The 21,531-nt window shown below is 34.9% G+C and overlaps 1 protein-coding gene and 9 non-coding genes across 10 annotated transcripts; 2 read left to right on the forward strand and 8 right to left on the reverse strand.

The window, feature by feature from the left end:
* Positions 1–99: 99 nt before the first annotated feature.
* On the forward strand, positions 100–203 carry LOC148567096 (small nucleolar RNA R71). The gene has a single exon (XR_015881759.1). It is a non-coding gene; the product is annotated as a small nucleolar RNA R71 (small nucleolar RNA).
* A 5,994-nt stretch (positions 204–6,197) lies between these two features.
* On the forward strand, positions 6,198–14,672 carry LOC107639148 (antitermination NusB domain-containing protein). The gene is made up of 7 exons (XM_016342581.3): positions 6,198–6,597; positions 6,713–6,789; positions 6,904–7,038; positions 8,195–8,249; positions 8,417–8,504; positions 14,015–14,113; positions 14,211–14,672. Exons 1-7 carry the CDS (start codon positions 6,293–6,295, stop codon positions 14,325–14,327), a joined length of 876 nt encoding a protein of 291 aa, XP_016198067.1. The 5' UTR covers positions 6,198–6,292; the 3' UTR covers positions 14,328–14,672.
* On the reverse strand, positions 9,245–9,316 carry TRNAP-UGG (transfer RNA proline (anticodon UGG)). Its single transcript has one exon. It is a non-coding gene; the product is annotated as a tRNA-Pro (tRNA).
* Positions 9,740–9,811, reverse strand: TRNAP-UGG (transfer RNA proline (anticodon UGG)). Its single transcript has one exon. It is a non-coding gene; the product is annotated as a tRNA-Pro (tRNA).
* On the reverse strand, positions 10,229–10,300 carry TRNAP-GGG (transfer RNA proline (anticodon GGG)). The gene has a single exon. It is a non-coding gene; the product is annotated as a tRNA-Pro (tRNA).
* TRNAP-UGG (transfer RNA proline (anticodon UGG)) lies at positions 10,718–10,789 on the reverse strand. The gene has a single exon. It is a non-coding gene; the product is annotated as a tRNA-Pro (tRNA).
* On the reverse strand, positions 11,207–11,278 carry TRNAP-UGG (transfer RNA proline (anticodon UGG)). The gene has a single exon. It is a non-coding gene; the product is annotated as a tRNA-Pro (tRNA).
* Positions 11,696–11,767, reverse strand: TRNAP-UGG (transfer RNA proline (anticodon UGG)). The gene has a single exon. It is a non-coding gene; the product is annotated as a tRNA-Pro (tRNA).
* TRNAP-UGG (transfer RNA proline (anticodon UGG)) lies at positions 13,235–13,306 on the reverse strand. The gene has a single exon. It is a non-coding gene; the product is annotated as a tRNA-Pro (tRNA).
* On the reverse strand, positions 13,724–13,795 carry TRNAP-UGG (transfer RNA proline (anticodon UGG)). Its single transcript has one exon. It is a non-coding gene; the product is annotated as a tRNA-Pro (tRNA).
* Positions 14,673–21,531: the final 6,859 nt, after the last annotated feature.

Below are 21,531 nucleotides of genomic sequence, written 5' to 3' on the forward strand. Positions count from 1 at the left end.
TTCATGTGCAAAGAACCACCTACAGAATTATCCAAGCGCATCTTGGACATTTCACATAAACCCTCATAAAAGATATCCAGCTGAGTCCATTTAGAGAACATGTCTGGAGGGCACTGCCTAGTAAGTAGCTTGAATCTCTCCCAAGCTTCATAAAGGGTCTCACCTTCTTTCTATCTGAAAGTCTAAACCTCCACCCTTAACTTAGTCAGCTTTTGAGGTGGAAAAAATTTAGTCAGAAATCTAGTGACAACCTTGTCCCAAGTATCCAGACTCTCCTTGGGCTGAGAATCTAACCACAGTTTTGCTCTATCCCTCACAGCAAATGGGAAGAGCATGAGTTTGTACACCTCAAGATTCACTCCATTGGTCTTCACAGTATCACAAATCTGCAGAAAATCAGAAATAAATTGATTCTGGTCTTCCTGAGGAAGTCCATAATACTGGAAATTTTGTTGCACAAGAGTGACAAGCTGAGGCTTCAGTTCAAAATTGTTTACAGCTATAGGAGGCACCACAATGCTTTTTCCATAAAGATCTGCATTAGGAGCAGTGTAAGAGCCAAGCACTCTTCTAGGTTCCTCATTCCCATTCAGATTTGCCATATTGGCATTAGCAGCATGATTATGATCCATGTTGGACTCTGCAGCCTTGTACAGTCTTGCTTGTTGTAAACGCCGCCTAAAAGTCCTTTCAGGTTCAAGATCAAAGTCTAATAGAGGTTCCTTGTCCCTATTCCTGCTCATAAATAGAAAAAAGAAAACAAAAGATGGAAATCTCTACATCAGAGTGCAGAGAATTCCCAGTGAGGTAACTTGTGTAAAAGAAATAAAATAAAACAACTAAATAATTAAAGCCGAAAATTTTTGAAAATTAAAAAAAAATAAACAGGAAAATTAAAATAAAAATAACTAGGGAACACCAAACTTAATTTTAGAAATTAAAAAAATATTAGTACTAATTTATTTATTTATTTATTTATTTTTAAACTAAATAATAAAAGAAAAGAGAAAGAAAACGAAACTAGGGAGGGGGTGCTAACGAAAAAAAGAGGAAAATATTAGTGCTAATTTTGTTTTCGAAAATAATAAAGCAACAATTATGTAAAATTAAAACTAAAGTGCCTAATCTAACCAATCAAACAACTAGTAGTTGTTAATTACTATCAATCCCCGGGTTTAGGGTTTAGGGTTTAGGGTTTAGGGTTTAGGGTTTAACCGGCAAGTGCACCGGGTCGTACCAAGTAATACCTCTGGTGAGTGAGGGTCGATCCCACGAGAATTGATGGATCAAGCAACAATGATTGAGTGATTGGCTTAGTTAGACAAATAGAAAATAGTGTTTGAGTGTTCAAAAGCATTAACAGTAAATTGAAAATATCAGAAAGCAAGCAGTAAACAAGTTGTGAAAAATATATATGGAGAAACAGTTAAGGCTTCAGAGTTATCTATTTTTCGGATTGACTTTTTTTACTAACTATTTTAATCATGCAAGATTTAATTCATGGCAAACTATATATGACTAAACCCTAATTCCTTAGACCTTTTTAGTCTCCTCTAAAATTCATCAACCGCCAATTCCTTGGTCACTTAATTCCAATTAGAGGGTGAAGTTCAATTCTAGTTTATATGTCATAGAAATCCTAATTACCCAAATATAAGAGGATTATATGTCACGTATCCTGTTAAGTACAGATAATTAGAAATTTAGGAAAATATGTTTTCAAGCTGTTGTTCAAGTAAAGAGCTTTTCCAAGTTATACAAGAACTCAATTAGAAAGAGGGTCATACTTCCGTTCCACCCAAATTCATAAGATAAATAACGAAAATAATTCTTGAATTATAAATCAATACATGAATTAAAATAGAAAAATAATAGTATCAATCCATACAATAAACAGAGCTCCTAACCTTAACAGTGGAAGTTTAGTTGCTCATGATTCAGAGAGAAAACTAGGATTCAGAAAAACTGTAAATTGCGGAATGAGGTAGAAGAGAAGAGGAGTCCGAAGGGCTGATTCTTTTTCCTTTTATATCTAATCCTAATTAATGTAAAATATATTTTCTAAAACTAAAATAATATATTTTCCTAATTATAAATAAAAGTTGAATCAAAATTAATTTGATTGATCCGTGCAAGGCTTGAGGAGCGTGGGGACCATTGGATTCATTAAGCTCCACGCTAAACTTGGCCTTTTCCAAGTTCAATGTGGAGAAGGCAGCGTGGTCTTTAGCGTGTTCCTTTGAATCAACACTGAACTTGGCTTTTTCCAAGTTCAGCGTGGAGAAGGCAGCGAGTGCTTCCCTGGGAGTTCTCAAATCCACGCTGAACTTGGCAGGAACCAAGTTCAACATGAAGGATGCAGAGGTTGCTGGAGAAGAAATGTGGACTATTATATATCGTTGGAAAGCCCTGGAAGTTAGCTTTCCAATGCTACTGGAATTACGTCGATTGAACCTCTGTAGCTCAAGCTATTCCGGTTTGAGTGCAAGGAAGTCAGGATTGACAGCATCATTTGCTTTCTCCCTTTTCTGCTACAAAACTCCGTCAAATCCCTCCGAATGCTACTTGAAATAAATAAAATTGTACACAACTCAAAGTAGCATCCATAGTGGCTAAAAGATATTTAAATTTTGATTAAACTTAGCAATTCAAGTGCAAATTCACAAGGAAAAGATAGATAAGATGCTCACGCATCACATAACACCCTTTTTACCTTTCCGTCTTTGTTTTATAGGATTGCAACTATTTTTCTAGCTACCTTTTAACTCTTTTCTATCATAATTTTTGTGCTCTTAGTGACTGAAAATTTCAGAGGTGCAGTTTTTATATTTTTCTTCACTTTTTGTGACGTTTAAAGCTTGAACTTAAACCCCAAGCGCTTCTATGCTTCCGGATGTTTTCACACAAAATCCAGAGATACAACAGTATATTACACATATTTAGTAAGCCAAAACAGTGGTAACTCACAAATTTCTAGAAATTCAAAACAAGTATAAATTCATCACAAAGTGGCTCATATAAGTACCGAAAATAAGCACAACCATACTCTAACTAATCCTAAACCTTATCTCTTATGTAATTCAGTTAGTAAACCTTTCTCACACTAGAAAACATGCATACAAGGGCAAAAACACAGCTGGTGGTGGTGAGTTTCATTTTTGGGCCTAAAGTGTCGCAAAACGTCGAAATTCAACCACTGTGAGCTCGAAACTCCTTAACTCCTTAGGCGTGCTCCATGGGTGCTTCAAGAGGAGTTCTCTATACATGGAAGAGAGTAAGGATTCATCATGGATACTATTTTTTTAGAAGAAAAAGAAAAGGAGAAAGAACAAGAGTTTACCTAGCCGAAATTCGGTATAAACGCAAAGATTGGCGAAAATGGACAAGAGTTTGTGCTTGTATAGTTTGAGTCCTTTAAGAACACTTGAAGAATAGTGTATGAATGGTGAGATAAGGGGCTGAAAATGCAGGTAGTATGTGCAGAATTTTCTCTGTTTCTCCTCTCTCACTCACAGTTCTTATCTCTCTCTTTATAGTAAAATGTTATTGAATTTTTGCTTGGTAATTGTCTTAAATAAAATTTGAAGTCTAACCTAGTTAAATGTGGTAAAAGAGGGCTGAAAAAATTAGAGATAAATTGGCTGATAGCAAGAGAGAAGGGGCGTGATTTTGAGGAAACACAGTTAGCATCATAATGACGTGTTTATCTGCAGTTAACCGCGGTTAATTACTCATAGTTAAAAATACAACAAAGAGGGGTGAAAAGAGGGAGGCTAAGTTACTTGGGTAGCAAGCAAGAAGATTTGGAGTCTCTAAGAGTTGTTTGCGGAATACTAGCTGAAAATTCGGTTCGGGTAACTTTTACCGTATGGTAGAATAATTAATGGCTAATATTTATTCTTAAAGGAGTAAATAATGAATGGATGACTAAAATAAATCTTGAGGCACATTTAGATGGGTAAAAATTATTTTGACCACTGATTTTGAGGTTTTCAGTTACTAGAGTTTTTCTCAACACACGCAAAACCGTCACTAAAAGTGAATTTCCAGCTCAAAAAGACTCTAGTGAGAAAAATAAACCAATGGTAAGCTAATAATTATTATTTATTAGTCAAACTTGACTTAGGAGATAATTACCCTCATAAAGTCAATTTTGACCTTATTAATGGTCTTTTTCTATTCAATTTTTTATTTTTTCTTTAATTAATTTTTTTTATCATTGGGCTAGCCTCACTATTTCTTGTTGGGCCGTGAGTCGAGATTTTGTGAAATAAATTTTAAAATAACCAGAAAAATATGTTTACCAAAAATCGGGTTCTTACAACACACCCTTGTATTTGCCATACAAATGTGTCCCGTCGACCGAAACAAACGGTTAAAAGCTTCGATACACGGGAGAAGGCCCAAAACACCTTATCAAGCTGGCTAAAATTTCTGTCAATCATGTTTTCATTGTAGTGTGGAACTGCGACACAATCATGTATGGTACAAAGAAGGCAATCGGACAAAGCTTGTAACAGAATGAAAATCTTGTTATACGACTCTTCCCAATCGCCATAAATCTGAGCAATCGTCTTCTGCTTTGTCATCTACACCTTTTGATATGATTGCTTGAAATGTAACTTTGTTGCACTGCACTTTGCAACACTGGGATGGATATAGATGGATCAACATATATAATTGGTAGGATAACAATGCAAATCAAACTGCCATCCAATTGAGTCTGATCTTGAGACGTAGTTGGAGGCAAACAAGTATGTGCCCCCCAAACCTCCGCACCTCCCTACAAGAGAACTCATAAATTTAAACATCTAAGATATACCCTAATATACATTAATTTAATTCTATAATCTGATAATACAACATTTAGCAGTAATTCAGATTCTGTCGAAGTGCTACACGAAAACTCCATGGACACCCAGCGAAAGATTACTTGCATCGACAATGGTATTTTAGCCTATCCGACTCCAAGACCCTGTATTCAGCTTTTTTTCGAATTCTGTAATTCTTCACTGCCAAGAGAACAACATCTCTACTACTAAACTATTGGCCCACTCGAAATTCTATCTCTCCATCTGAGTTGTAATCCTCATCATCGCCAAAATTAAAAGGGTCCTCTAGTTGCATCGTATACAAACTGAAAACTTCTGATAACTGTGGAACAATCAACAGGGGAGGAAGAAGAAATCGAACATCTCCACCACCTGGAGTATCCGGCACATACTCTCTTGATGGCTCACTATCGTTGGATGACCTGGTGTCGACAACATAATCTGAATCAGACTAGCTCAACTTTACGTCAACACTATCCTGCGGATCAACAAAGTGAATTGGCCTCGCCAAGACCGGGACTACATGGGATATTGAAGAAGATGGCCCAAAACCACTAATCATGTCACGAATCTTTGCATACAACTCCGTCACATGTTGTGGCATTAGTCTACCATGCACATCAAACATTATACTAACGTGCTTATCGGCTTCAACCTAAAACGTCATATTATTAAGACCTCCACTAGCCAACGCTGATAGGAATCTATATACTACTTGACCAACCTCCTTCGAACCAATTGCTCCTATGTTGATCAAGATGACATTCTTAAGTACATCTAGAGAATCAACACAGAAAGTGCACATCATTGCAGTTAAATTGTACTCAAATTTTACTCATTCACAAAAAAAATGATTACTAGCCTTTTTTGTTTGTTTTTTTTTTCTTTTTTGAAGAAAGAAAGAAAGAATAAAAAGATGGATGTAGAATGGATGAGCCAAAAAGTTACTTATATAAATATTTTCTATTATGTATCTAAAGTGTAAAGACTCCTATTTATTTAAGCACGTACCCCAAATACTATCTCACCATACTTATTATGGTGGTATTTCGGATACAATGCCAGAAAATTACTTAAGGCAGTATCCTAGATACAATACACCCGACTTATGCACATGTTTTCAAAGTGTTTATATCTTAGATATAGAGTATTTGAATTGTGATTTTTTAGGTTTTGGTTCTTCGGTACTCAAAATATGTAAGATTAATACAAATACATAAATACATTATAAATTACACATAAAAATATATTTAAATAATTTAAATAAAAAAAATCCAATTTAATTGGAGTTAGTTAAAAAATTATAAGAGTATCTAACTTTCTTTCAATATTAGCATTACCCCCCAAAATCATGCCTATCACTCTATAAAAAGTAGGAGCTTGAGGAATGTCGGGAGATATTTAAAATTAGTAAATTACTTTGGAACCTGAAAAACCCCTTGCAAGTTGCGTTAGCTGCAATGGAGGGAACCTTGCTACCCCTATCCTCTCCAACCCCTACCAAACCGAACAATAACTTCATTCTCTTCCAACGCTTCACTTTCCCTTCTTCACTTAATCACTTCCAAAAAACCCTCTCCACTCCCAAACGCACCGTCTTGACAGCTTCCTCTCGAAACTCACACCGTAGCTCTGCACTCGCTCTCCACGAAACCGCATCCGTTTCGGAGAAAACCGACGCCTCTTCCTTTGCCGCTTCCGCTTTGCCCAAAATCGACAAGACCGGCAGGTTCTGCAGCCCCAGAGCCGCCAGAGAACTTGCTCTGTAAACTGAAATCACTCCAAGTTTATTCTCCTTGCATTTTATTTATTTACTCGTGTTGCTTCTGAAATTCTGATTCTCAAAGTGCTTTTTTTGTTTTGGAATGTTGCGATTTTAGGTCTATAATTTATGCTTCTTGCTTGGAAGGTTTGGACCCGGTTCGATTGTTCGAGAAACGGATGAATGAGCGGCGAGGTAACGGTTGGCGTTTTGTTTGGTTTGAAGTTGGGACCTTGAATTATGGTTATGTCATGTGGTTGAGTATTGTGAGTGGAATGTGTTTGTTTTTTAACTTTTGGTTGGTTTCAGAACCCGGTTATGACTTTGACAAGGAGAAGTTGTTGAAGTATAATCATATGAGTTTTGGAGGGCCACCTGTTACTGTTGAATCTGTTGAAGAAGAGAATGAATTGCTAAGTGACATTGAGAAGGAGTCTGCTGTTGGTAAAAATTGTTCAAAGCATTTTCCCGCTTTTTCCCTTTCTTTTTAAAAATTAAAAAACAGTGATAAAAGATAATTGAAGCTTGCCTGTGGCCTAAAATTAAACTAGCAGTAGTTGTTTTTGTTATTGTCAATAACTCAATATAGATATTGGAAGTGAAATTCTCGCTGCTGCATTGAAATTGAATTGTGTTGAACATGCTTGTCATAACTTCTAAGTTGTTTGCCAGAATTGTAAAATCAAGTATTTTCGTGATTTGTAGATTTGATATCTAATCTTCACACTTTTTGTGGCTCTGGAAAAGAAGGCAATCATTTTGATTTACTGTGAATGTGCAATTTAATCAGTCTTCATGGTGAAAAGTTTATATTTCTTTTCTGGTTCTTAATGTTGCTTTAAAACCAGGCATCAGTAGCTAACCACCTTGATATTTCTTATGATAATTCAATGTTGAAAGTCTAGCATGTTCACATCACTAAAATACATTAATACAATATCAGGATTTTTATTTCAATGTAAATAGCAGTTTAACTTGGTTGTTGCTGACTTGCTGCAGTAGTTTGGATGTTTAGCAATCCAAGTATCCGATGCATGTCTTAAGCTATTCTCAAAATGTTAGGATGCGTTTGGTTTGCGTTTTCATTTTCTGTTTTCATTTTCAGTATTTTTTATTTTCTGAATTTTGTGAAGAAAAAAGAGAAAACACCGAAAACAGTAAAATCCTTTTTTTGTTTTGTTTTCACTTCCTGTTTTTTCTTTTTTCTTCACAAAATTTTGAAAATAGAAATCACTGAAAATGAAAATGCAAACCAAACGCACTCACACCCTTATTTCCTTATTTTGAGTTGTTGACAGTATGTGTGTATAAGGGTTTATGTGGGCATTAAACCCTCTGTGAATTAGAACTTTGGCACTCAAGCACGGCAACTTTTTATTTAACAGCTTTTCGTTCAGGCACCAAGTACTGGTGAAAGTTTTACAATTATGGTATAAAGTAAGAGTTTTCATAAATTCAGCACAGCCTTCATTATTTCTCTCACATTTTGCCCAGGGAACTTTTCACCTGGCTATGTTGCATTTATTTCCTGTTCAGTTTCTATATTTTGTTTTGTTGCTGCCATCTCCAAACTGTTTAAAACATGTTTTCCACATGCCAGAAGCTGAAGTCCTTGCAGCTCCTCCAAAGCTAGTATACAACAAACTGATATTGAGGTAAAACATTTTCATATAGTGCTATATCAAACTTGAAATGTTAGCTAAAGCTTCTAGTTTGTATCTCTTCTTTCTCCCCTCCTTCCTAACATTGCAAGATTGATTGCTCCTAAGTGTGTGAATGCCGTGAGGGAGGATAATAATGTAAGACCATGCTTTATTTGCAGGTTCACTAGGAAATTATTAGTTGCAGCGAGGGATAGATGGGATGCTAATGTTGATGTCATTAACGAAATTGTCCCACAAAATTGGAAGGTATGGAATAATAACTCTTCTGTTCAATTTATTATCCCCGGCCCTTTCAAAATTCATGCAAGTACTATTCATAGTTTCTTCTGGCAGTTGGAAAACTTATATCTTATTAATCATGATCTACTTATTCATCCATGTGACACATTGAACATCTTTAGGAAGAAGGGACAATGTATTAAGAAAAGGGTAGATGATTAACTTTATTTATTCCTTCCTGCGTTTGATCATCCTTGGGAACAAGTAATAGTTTTAAGGATTTCTATTTGAGGGAATGAGAAAAAGAATATCTCATGCAAAAGTACAACGAAGTTTTATAATACATTATACAGTGCTGTTTGTTTTGCTTCCTCCATTCTCTGGTTAAATCTTCTATCTATTGCAGTTGATACAAGAGATTACTTTTTGTATCTGAACATAAAAGCTATAAACTATAAGCCCGTGAAATTTGGATGGTTTCTAATATAAAATACAAGATGCTTTTCTTCTTATCTGTGAGATTAAATAGTCTGTTTTTCTGCAAATTACTTATATTCTTTGGTTCACGACCTATATGGAAAGAAGGACTGTGTCAATGATTGGGATTTTTGAGAGATGCCATCTTTCCCCTTTTACAGGCCATCCTTTCCCTTCTTCATTTTTAGATCTGAACATGAAACAACTCCTAGTAGAAGTTAACACTTAATATTATTAGTCTTGAATAAAAAATTATTTTTTTTACAAAGGGAAGAAAATTTTGAAAAATGGGGGCATTCCGAGAATCGAACTCGGGACCTCTCGCACCCAAAGCGAGAATCATACCACTAGACCAAATGCCCAGTTGTCAGTGGTATCACATCACTATTATTTTAGTGTGCAGTTTTTCAAATTGACTTTGACTTCTTTATTCATGTTTATTTGTTAGCTGTATTTCACATACTATATGCAATGAAACTCCTGCTTCACTTTAGATCCAGAACATGAAACTCTCCCTATTTAAAGCCAAGGCTTAAGTAAGCTAGTCAACCTAGGCCGATTATAATCCAGTTACCCCTGAATGCTTTCACACTATACAAAATCTTGGCTTGCACATTTACACTGGACAGAGTCCCCTGCACAATTCCAGTCATAAAACCATTATGTTTTTGTATGATGAATTGATACGATGATAGAACAAATATCTCTTTTTAAGTTTCAAAGAGAAGAAAGAGGAAAAGAGAAGAAATAGATCTCTAATATGAAGGGAGCAAAATATTAAAAATGGGGCATTCCGAGAATCGAACTCGGGACCTCTCGCACCCAAAGCGAGAATCATACCACTAGACCAAATGCCCAGTTGCCAATTGCATCACACCGCTATTATTTTAGTGTGTAGTTTTCAAATTGAGTTTGAATTCTTTATTCATGTTTATTTGTTAGCTGTATGTCATATAGTATATACAATGAAACTCCTGCTTCAGTTTAGATCCAGAAGCTGAAACTCTTCCTATTGGAAACCAAGGCTTAAGCAAGCTTGTCAACCTAGGCAGATTATGATCCAGTTATCCCTGAACAATTCACACTACACAAAATCTTGGCCTGCACATTTACACAGAAGAGAGTCCCCTACAGATTGCCCGTCACAAAACAATTATAGTTTGTATGATGAATTTATATGATGATAGAATATAGATATCTTTGAAGTTCCAAAACAAGGAAAAAGAAAATGAAGAAATAGATCTCTTATATGAAGGGAACAAAATATTAAAAATGGGGCATTCCGAGAATCGAACTCGGGACCTCTCGCACCCAAAGCGAGAATCATACCACTAGACCAAATGCCCAGTTGCCAATGACATCACATCGCTATTATTTTGGTGTGTAGTTTTTCAAATTGAGTTTGAATTCTTTATTCATGTTTATTTGTTAGCTGTATCTTATATAGTATATACAATAAACTCCTGCTTCAGTTTAGATCCAGAAGCTGAAACTCTTCCTATTGGAAACCAAGGCTTAAGCAAGCTTGTCAACCTAGGCAGATTATGATCCAGTTATCCCTGAACAATTCACACTACACAAAATCTTGGCCTGCACATTTACACAGAAGAGAGTCCCCTACAGATTGCCAGTCACAAAACAATTATAGTTTGTATGATGAATTTATATGATTATAGAATATAGATATCTTTGAAGTTCCAAAACATGGAAAAAGAAAATGAAGAAATAGATCTCTTATATGAAGGGAACAAAATATTAAAAATGGGGCATTCCGAGAATCGAACTCGGGACCTCTCGCACCCAAAGCGAGAATCATACCACTAGACCAAATGCCCAGTTGCCAATGACATCACATCGCTATTATTTTGGTGTGTAGTTTTTCAAATTGAGTTTGAATTCTTTATTCATGTTTATTTGTTAGCTGTATCTTATATAGTATATACAATAAACTCCTGCTTCAGTTTAGATCCAGAAGCTGAAACTCTTCCTATTGGAAACCAAGGCTTAAGCAAGCTTGTCAACCTAGGCAGATTATGATCCAGTTATCCCTGAACAATTCACACTACACAAAATCTTGGCCTGCACATTTACACAGAAGAGAGTCCCCTACAGATTGCCAGTCACAAAACAATTATAGTTTGTATGATGAATTTATATGATTATAGAATATAGATATCTTTGAAGTTCCAAAACATGGAAAAAGAAAATGAAGAAATAGATCTCTTATATGAAGGGAACAAAATATTAAAAATGGGGCATTCCGAGAATCGAACTCGGGACCTCTCGCACCCAAAGCGAGAATCATACCACTAGACCAAATGCCCAGTTGCCAATGACATCACATCGCTATTATTTTGGTGTGTAGTTTTTCAAATTGAGTTTGAATTCTTTATTCATGTTTATTTGTTAGCTGTATCTTATATAGTATATAAAATAAACTCCTGCTTCAGTTTAGATCCAGAAGCTGAAACTCTTCCTATTGGAAACCAAGGCTTAAGCAAGCTTGTCAACCTAGGCAGATTATGATCCAGTTATCCCTGAACAATTCACACTACACAAAATCTTGGCCTGCACATTTACACAGAAGAGAGTCCCCTACAGATTGCCAGTCACAAAACAATTATAGTTTGTATGATGAATTTATATGATTATAGAATATAGATATCTTTGAAGTTCCAAAACATGGAAAAAGAAAATGAAGAAATAGATCTCTTATATGAAGGGAACAAAATATTAAAAATGGGGCATTCCGAGAATCGAACTCGGGACCTCTCGCACCCAAAGCGAGAATCATACCACTAGACCAAATGCCCAGTTGCCAATCGCTATTATTTTGGTGTGTTGTTTTTCAAATGGACTTTGACTTCTTTATTCATGTTTATTTGTTAGCTGTATCTCATATATTCAATGAAACTCCTCAGTTTAGATCCTGAACCTGAAACTCTCCCTATTGAAAACCAATTAACCAAGGCTTAAGCAAGCTTGTGAACCTAGGCAGATTATGATCCACTTAACGGTGAATGCTTCACACTATACAAAATCTTGGCCTGCACATTTAACACAGAACAGAGTCCCCTACAGATTGCCCGTCAAACAAACCATTATAGTTTGTATGATGAATTGATATGCTGATAGAACATAGATATCTTTGAAGTTTCAAAACAAGGAAAAAGAAAAAGAAGAAATAGATCTCTTATATGAAGGGAACAAAATATTAAAAATGGGGCATTCCGATCGGGACCTCTCGCACCCAAAGCGAGAATCATACCACTAGACCAAATGCCCAGTTGCCAATGACATCACATCGCTATTATTTTGGTGTGTGGTTTTTTGAATGGACTTTGACTTCTTTATTCATGTTTATTTGTTAGCTATATCTCATGTACTATATACAATGAAACTCCTGCTTCAGTTTAGATCCAGAACCTGAAACTCTCCCTATTGGAAACCAAGGCTTAAGCAAACCTGTCATCCTAGGGAGATTAAGATCCAGTTACCCCTGAACACTTCACACTATACAAAATCTTGGCCTGGACATTTACACACAACGGAGTCCCCTACAGATTGGCAGTCACATAACCATTATAGTTTGTATGATGAATTGATATGATGATAGAACACAGATATCTTTGATGTTCCAAAAGAAGGAAAAAGAAAATGAAGAAATAGATCTCTTATATGAAGGGAACAAAATATTAAAAATGGGGCATTCCGAGAATCAAACTTGGGACCTCTCGCACCCAAATGATGATCATACCACTAGACCAAATGCCCAGTTGCCAATGACAAAACATCACTATTTTAGTGTGTAGTTTTTCAAATTGACTTTAAGTTCCTTATTCATGTTTATTTAGCTGTATTTCATACAATATATACAATTAAACTCCTGCTTTACTTTAGATCCAGAATATGAAAATGAAGCTCTCCCTATTGAAAACCAACGCTTAAGCAAGCTTGTTAAGCTAGACAGATTACGATCCAGTTACCCCTGTGCGGTTCACACTATACAAATTCTTTCAAATTCTTTCTGTAGCGAAACCGATTGCAAAAGAGGATGTAGGTCCCCTAAGAAAGGACGTGTGTAATGTAAAACAAAAAATTGATTGCTCTATTGTTTGTGCCTTGCACATTTACACTGTACTGAGTCCCCTGCAGATTGCTAGTCACAAAACTATTATGTTTTTATATGCTGCATTGATGATGATAGAAAATAAATCTCTTAAGTTTCAAAAAGAAAGAAGAAAATGATCTCTTATATGAAGTGGAACAAAATTAAAAATGGGGCATTCCGAGAATCGAACTCGGGACCTCTCGCACCCAAAGCGAGAATCATACCACTAGACCAAATGCCCTGTTGTCAATGACATCACTTCATTTTTAATTTAGTGAGTAGGTTTTCAAATTGAGGTTAACTTATCTGTTCATGTTTATTGCAAGCATGTATTTCATATTAGTATGTATATTATATATAGCTTTCACATTTTTTTATTGATTTTTCTTCTTTGAGATCTATAATTTTAATGATTTAGTAATCTAAAGATATTATTGTATGCTGTTTTTGCTTTATCTATTAAATAATCTTTGAACTCCTCTTTGTTTAGTTGGTGCTCATTTTAGATCTGGAACATGAAACTCCTATTGTGAAAGTCAAGGCTCAAGCAAGCTGTCACCCTAGGCAGATTACTATTTGCTTAACCTTATATTTTAATCATATTGATTTCACCTCTTAGCCTATTTTAAAAACCTTGGCTTGTACAATCTAAAAATTTGGGGCATTTCGAGAATCGAACTCGGGACCTCTCGCACCCAAAGCGAGAATCATACCACTAGACCAAATGCCCTATTGATAGTGATATCACCATTACCACTAAGTAATCCATGTTTATCACCTTATTTTCAGCGGATATTGCATGTAATATATAAATAACTCTTTTTCGGGGAGTTCTGCGTTTGTAATTAAGTTGTTAATATCTTACTATAATTTTGTATCTTATCTCTATTGTATCCCTTATATAATAATATGCTTATAGTAATTTATCTTGTCTATTGATACATGTCAGAACGAACCAGCAGGCAGGATTTTAGAGCTTTCTATTCTTCATTTGGCAATGTCTGAAATGACGGTGCTCGATACAAGACACCAAATTGTCATCAATGAGGTTCATCCTTTTCTTTTACCCTTCTTCTGTCCAGCATTAGCCTTCTTTATTTCTTCACACATTATATCTTACCAATGTGTGTATGTTTGTTTTGAAGGCTGTGGATCTTGCTAAACGGTTTTGTGATGGAGCAGCCCCTCGTATCATAAACGGTTGCCTCCGTACATTTGTCCAAGGCCTAGAGCTCGGGGCATCAGAAACCGAGTTTAGTTGATTTCTATGGATATTTCATATTTATGTGTTCATTGCCTTCCGTTTCTTGAAACTCCCAGTATAGATTCAAGGGAAAATTGATCACCCATGGTTGGATACAGTTATGTTGAAGCATTATGTATGGGTTGGTATCGGTTACGGAAGGCAATGTTTGAAGCAGGTGACTAGGTGTTATATTTGATACAGTTCACATGACTTTGAAATGTTGTATCATGTGTAGTGTATGTTATTTTAATATTTTTGTTGTCCAATTGTAATAATAATTTTATAATTTGTTTAAGTTAGATGAATTGATTATCTCATGGGATTTCAACAGATGTATAAAATTTTTTGTTAATTAATAAAATGATTTATCTTCCCAAACAACAAATACAAAAAAGTAGGTTCTTCTATTGCCTGCCCACTGCTCTCCATTTAATTAAAATACATAATTAGATAATCGTGAAACTATAATCTTGTGATTCAACTCTTCAATTTTTTTAATCACTTGCTAGAATTTAAATCCTTAAATATTCTCTTTTTTTATTTTATTGTCGGAACCTTAAAATATTCCTTAAACTTCAACGTATTTTGAGGGGGAAAAACACTAAACCAATCATCCAAACTAAGTAATAAATTTCAAACTTATGATTTTTTTCCTACAAAATCGTAGAAATTTTTATTTAAATGAATTAAAAAATATTTTATTTACGGAAATGAATAATTTTAAAAATTATTACGAAAATTCGCAGAAATTTGCACGTATCTTGTTTACCATAAAACAGCGCGCATTTACAGTGAGGTTCTGGGCTCCATTTCCATCCTTTCCACCACTTTTTTCTCTCTTCTATCATTTTCTGACCATATTTTTTAGTAAGACGAAGATGGCCCACGCAGATGCACGGTCGGGGCAGCCGACTTCGCAGTTAGTTTTGTTATCATGACGTTTATGTTATTCCATATATGTATAGCCATGGTTATGATACTTGACAAGAACTAAAATACAATTCATGATTTAGGTGGCCAAATGTATCGCTAGCAACATGTCATTGATAAGGTATAATTCTAGAAACGTAGTTCTCATTTTTTTGTAATTAAGTTTTTAACTACATAATTATTAATGTAGATATATAATTATTAATGTAGATATTAAATATTAGGATAGATATTTTCAAACCGTTGAAGTTAATTTATTGGTTACATGCTTCTTAATTTATTAATTTAGTTATTAACTATTGAACTAAAAGTTATTTTTTATATTAAGTGAACAATTATGTAATTTTGTAATTACTTAAATTAAATTATTAAGTAAAAGTTTGTGAATTAGATTATTAGTTAGTTTAGTCAATGTTTTTATTTTACGTAACGTATTGAGGAAATATTTATTAATTAACTAAGTAAATATTAACGTAAAAAATTTTATTGATATAAATTCAGTTAGTACATATATGTAAATTTTTGAAATAAATGTATATAATAGTTAACTCAGTTTGTTATGTCGATGTATGTGTACAAATTTTTTTCTAATTGTGATCAGTTATTTTTTATCAGAGGCCTTACTTACTTCTTCTTCGGTGAATGAGTCACACGCTTCCATCACCGGATGCCATCGTCCCGTATTTGAGGGAAGTTGGCTTCCGCGACATAGTACCTCTCAGGGACTTTGTCCTTGACAATTCCCTGATCACGGCATTCGTGGAGCGCTGGCGTCCGGAGACCCACACGTTCCACCTGCCATGGCATGATGGGTTAGACTGTATCAACGGCATGATGACCTTGCAGATAAGGCTGCTGTCCAACTGTCGATGGTCTTGGGACATGACTGGTGCTAAACACGTATGCGCTTCACCAATCTTCCGGACCTCCCTGACGAAATAAACCATTCATGGTTGGAAACTACACCAAATATAATAATCATAAATGAGTAAATACGCCACAATTAAACTTGATGTCACCACTATCCGAGGTTCTGTCGGAGGGCTACACGGAGACTCCAATTACATCCAGTTGCAGTTTGGCGGCAATACACATGGTACTTTAATTGGTCCGATTTGACCACCCGATACTTAGCACTTCTGCGAATGCTGTAGTTCTTCACACCTTGCATTACTGCAGCTCTGCTTCTGAATCTGTGGTCGATTTGAAACTCCACTCCATCGTCTAGGTTGTAATAGTCTTTCCCGATATTGAAAAACAGAGATTTCTCATGCATCGCGTCTAGATCCAATGCATGATAGTGATTTGGTACATCTGATAGCGCTGAAATCGGGTGGGGGGAGGCAAAACATAGCGTACCGTTGCCTCGGCTGGCGTCTCTGGTACAAACTCCTCCTGCTCATCATCTTCAGAGGAATCACTATCGTTGCTATCTGCAACGTACTCTTTGTCGGAGTCTTCATCACCCACGTCCAAGTCTTCCACTGGACTAGTAACATGAATCGGTGGTGGTGCGAGAGGTGGGTCATCCTGCACAAAGGTTGAAAGGACGGATCTACTGCCACCAACATCACCTAACTAGACGGAAAGCTCCATCACTTGTTCCGCCATGATTCTTCCATGGATGTCAAACATGAGTCGCACATGCTCTTCGCCCTGAATTCAAAACAGATGAAACCGAAAAACCCTGTTACCCAACGATGCTAGCAACCTATACTCCACCTTTCCGATCTTTTTTCTCCCTAAACCACCAAGGTTACTCAATATCAGACTCTTCAACTCGGACCGCAAACTTATGCGCTGGGTGCGCAACAATAACAGATTATCACACTTAAATATCACCACATTGTCACTGTTCCTGATACAACAATTAGGATATACACACAACCACATATCCGTTACTACTGGACATATTGGCCTATTTTTCGGAAGAAAAATAGAAAAGAAAAAGATATGAAATGTATGTGGAGAATGCTAAGGACACCTCCTTTTATATCTGTTCAAAATTTGTCTTAATGTATCTCGTTTACATTGTAAACGTTATAATTTGACACGTATCTCGTTTAACTTATACGTATCTCGTTTACACTGTAGTGTAAACGAAATAAATAGTCCTACGTATTTTCACAATAATTTTTAAAATTATTCATTTCAGTAAATAAAATATTTTTTTAATTTATTTAAATAAAAAATTCCAAAATCTTCGAGTTACATCAGTTTTATTTTATATTTTTTATTGACATAAGATTACATAATTAAATATAGGATTTTTTTCAGAAATAAAATAAAAAAAAATTCATATTTCCCCAAACACCATTTTTTAACTTTAATTCCCCAAATACGATTTTTTTTTGTTTAGAGCAAGTTCGCCGCACCCTCGGCGAACTCCCTTTAATTTTTTTAATCCCGCGAATTTAATCCATTTTAATCCATTATCATCATCTCCAAATAGTATATAGATTTACAAACAGTATACAGGAGTACACAAAAATACACAGACAACAAGCATGGCTTCTTCAAGGATTTTTTTAATTATAAATTAAAAAAAAAGTCATATTTAACAATAACAACTATTATCATCGTCTCCAGAAATACACAGGTACACCGAAATTTTAAAATGTAAATAAATTTTTTCAAAATAAAATACGACTTATAATTTAAAAAATTCTTGTTAAATATGGCTTATTCCGGTGTACCTGTGTATTTTTTGGAGACAATGATAATAGTTGCCATTGTTAAATATGGCTTATTTTTTTAATTTATAATTAAAAAAATCCTTGAAGAAGTCATGCTCTGTGTATTTTTGTGTACTCTTTGTAGATCTATATACTATTTAGAGATGATGATAATGGATTAAAATCGCAAGATTCAAAAAAATTAGAGGAAGTTAGCCGAGGTAAGGCGAATTCTATAATTTGTATAAAGTTCGTTGGAGGTGCGACGAACTTGCTTTAAACAAAAAAAATTGTATTTGGAGAATTAAAATTCAAAAATTATGTGTGAGAAAATATCGATTTTTTATTTTATTTCTGAAAAAAAATCCTTAAATACACGTATAAAATTTATCAAAATTAAATTCTTTAAAAAAAATATAAAATGTGTTGTGATAAGAATGGGACGTGGATGCCCATTTTCTATGTGGAGCTCATATTCCAAGAATGAAGAATATTAAAGGAGCATTAATTGAAAGTTGAAAATGAAGACCCCTTATGTGTATATATAGGAGGTTAAACCTCCGTGATGAACAATATAATCAATCAATAACAACAATCTCTTCTCTCTCTCTCTTATACTATTTTCTCTTTCTTATACTACAATATTAATATATTAATTATATTGTGATAGTAATTATAGTGAATAGTAATACTAGAGTTTCTTATTTATATTTTCTTATTTTATATTTATTATATCTTCCTTAATTATTTATATTACAACACGTTATCAGTACGAATCTCTAACGATATTTTAGGAAGACTCCAGGTAACAAATTTTCATTATGTCGAAATTCTTTCATCTTAAATTTAATGTTCTTAATATATCTGGAAATAATTATTTATCATGGATACTAGATGCTAAAATCCATCTTGATTCAATGTATCTTGGAGATACCATTAAGGTTGAAAATAATACATCCCAGAAGGATATAGCCAAAGCCATAATTTTCCTTCGTCGTCATCTTGACATATGTTTGAAAAATGAATATCCCACGTTAAAAGATCTTGCAGATCTGTGGAAAGACCTTGAAGAAAGGTACAATCATGTGATACTTCCTCAAACCCGATATGTTAGAGAAAACTTTCTCAACCTTCCATGCCTCGAATGTGCTCCTGCAATAGCAGTATCGAGAAAAAGGATTTAAAAATATTTTGAGCTAATTTCTTGCCTTCTTGTTGTTGAGCGCAACAATGAATTACTCTTAAGAAATCATGAAGCGCGCCTAGCTGGCGCCGCCCAATTTTCTGAAGTAAATGTGGCAAATTCTAACCCCATAAGAGGTAAATGGCAAGACTTTGGTAGCAAAAAAAAATTATGGAAGGAAAAGAAATTATGTTCACAAGAAAGAATCTCACTAGAAGTGGGATAAAGAAAGAAATAATGGGTAAAGTAAATCAACTGAGGATAAATGCTTCCGTTGTGGTGGAAATGGCCATTGGTCACGTACCTGTCGTACCCCAAGGCACCTAGTTGATCTTTATCAAGCATTCTTGAAAAGGGATGACAAAGGAAAGGAAACAAATTTTGCTTCAAATGATGAAAATTCTATCACTCATTATGATGTATCTAATTTCTTTAAGGATTGTGAAGGAAATATTGGCTATTTGATCAATGATGGAATAATTTGATATGTGTATGTGTTTGTTAAGTATTCATGTGAATAATTTTACTGTGCATGTACTTCTACTCATTTTATTATTATCATTTGTCTTTGAAGAAAAATGGCAAGGACATATTCTGAAGATATTTGCCTTACAGATAGTGCAAGTTCGCACACTATTCTTAAAAGTGATATATATTTTACCCATCTTGTGCCAAAAGAAGAGTATCTTAATACTATTATTGGCTCAGGCAATGTGATAGAAGGCTCCGGAAGAGCTATAATTTTGTTTCCTGGAGGAACAAAATTTATAATAAATAATGCACTATTATCTACGAAGTCTCTAAGAAACTTGTTGAGTTTCAAAGATATTCGCCGAAATGGATATCATATTGAGACAATGAATGAGGGAAATCATGAGTATTTATGTATTACAACTCATGATTTAAATAAAAAGGTTATATTAGAAAAATTACCCTCACTTTCATCTGGATTGTATTATACCAAGATTAGTGCAATTGAATCACATGCCATTGTAAACCAGAAGTTTACTAGCCCAAATGAATTCATAACTTGGCATGATAGATTGGGTCATCCGGGAACAACCATGATGAGGAGAATTATTGAAAACTCTCATGGAAATTTACTAAAGAACCAGAAGATTCTTAAATCTAGTGAATTTTGTTGTGCTTCATGTTCTCAAGGGAAGTTAATTTTAAGGCCATCACCAGTAAAGATTGGATTTGAGTCCCCTGAATTTCTAGAAAGGATTCAAGGTGATATATGTGGACCTATTCATCCACCATGTGGATCTTTTAGATATTTTATGATCCTAATAGACGCATCTTCGAGATGGTCACATGTGTGCTTATTCTCTTCTCGCAACCTGGCGTTTGCGAGATTACTGGCTCAAATTATTCGATTAAAAGTATAATTTTCAGAAAATCCAATCAAAGCAATTCGTCTTGATAATGCTGGTGAATTTACTTCCCAAACTTTTGATGCTTATTGTATGGCTAATGGAATAAGTGTTGAACATTCAGTAGCTTATGTTCACACACAAAATGGGTTAGCAGAATCACTTATTAAACGCCTCCAATTGATTGCTAGACCTTTGCTTATGAGAACAAATCTTCCAACCTCGGTTTGGGGGCATATTGTTTTACATGCCGCAGCACTTATTCGTTTGAGGCCAACGAGTTACCATCAGTTCTCTCCTATGCAACTAGCTTTTGGCCAGCAGCCAAATGTTTCCCATTTAAGAATATTTAGGTGTGTGATATATGTTCCCATTGCACTACCTAATCGCACCAAAATGGGACCCCAAAGGAAATTGGGGATATATGTTGGATATGATTCTCCCTCTATAGTAAGGTATCTGGAGATACAAACAGGAGATGTATTTAAATCCCGGTTTGCGGATTGTCATTTTGATGAATCAAAATTTCCAACATTAGGGGGAGAGAATAAGCTTCCTGAAAAGGAACTTAATTGGAATGCATCATCATTGATGCATTTAGATTCTCGATCAGGGCAATGTGAACTAGAAGTTCAAAAGATTATACATTTGCAAAGAATAGCAAATGAATTGCCTGATGCATTTTCCGATACAAAGAGGATAATCAAATCTTATATACCAGCGAAAAATGCCCCAATTTGAAATGATGTCCCAGTAGGACAAGTAGCCATTGAAGCAAATTCACGCCAGAAGCGTGGCAGGCCTGTCGGTTCCAAAGATAAAAATCCTTGAAAGAGAAAAGAGGTAAATAATATTCCTGTTGAAAAAGACACAGTAAAGACACCTGCAATTGTCCAAAATTCTGATATAATTTTAACGCCAGAAGACGTTCAGGTACCTGAAAATTGTGAAAATGATGAGATCTCGATAAATTATGTATTTACAGGAGAGAAATGGGACCGAAATAAGATAATTGTCAATGAAATATTTGCATATAATGTGACATTAAATATCATG

This window comes from Arachis ipaensis, chromosome B4 (assembly GCF_059453495.1).
Source record: "Arachis ipaensis isolate K30076 ecotype BB chromosome B4, ASM5945349v1, whole genome shotgun sequence".
Classification (NCBI taxonomy): domain Eukaryota; kingdom Viridiplantae; phylum Streptophyta; class Magnoliopsida; order Fabales; family Fabaceae; genus Arachis; species Arachis ipaensis.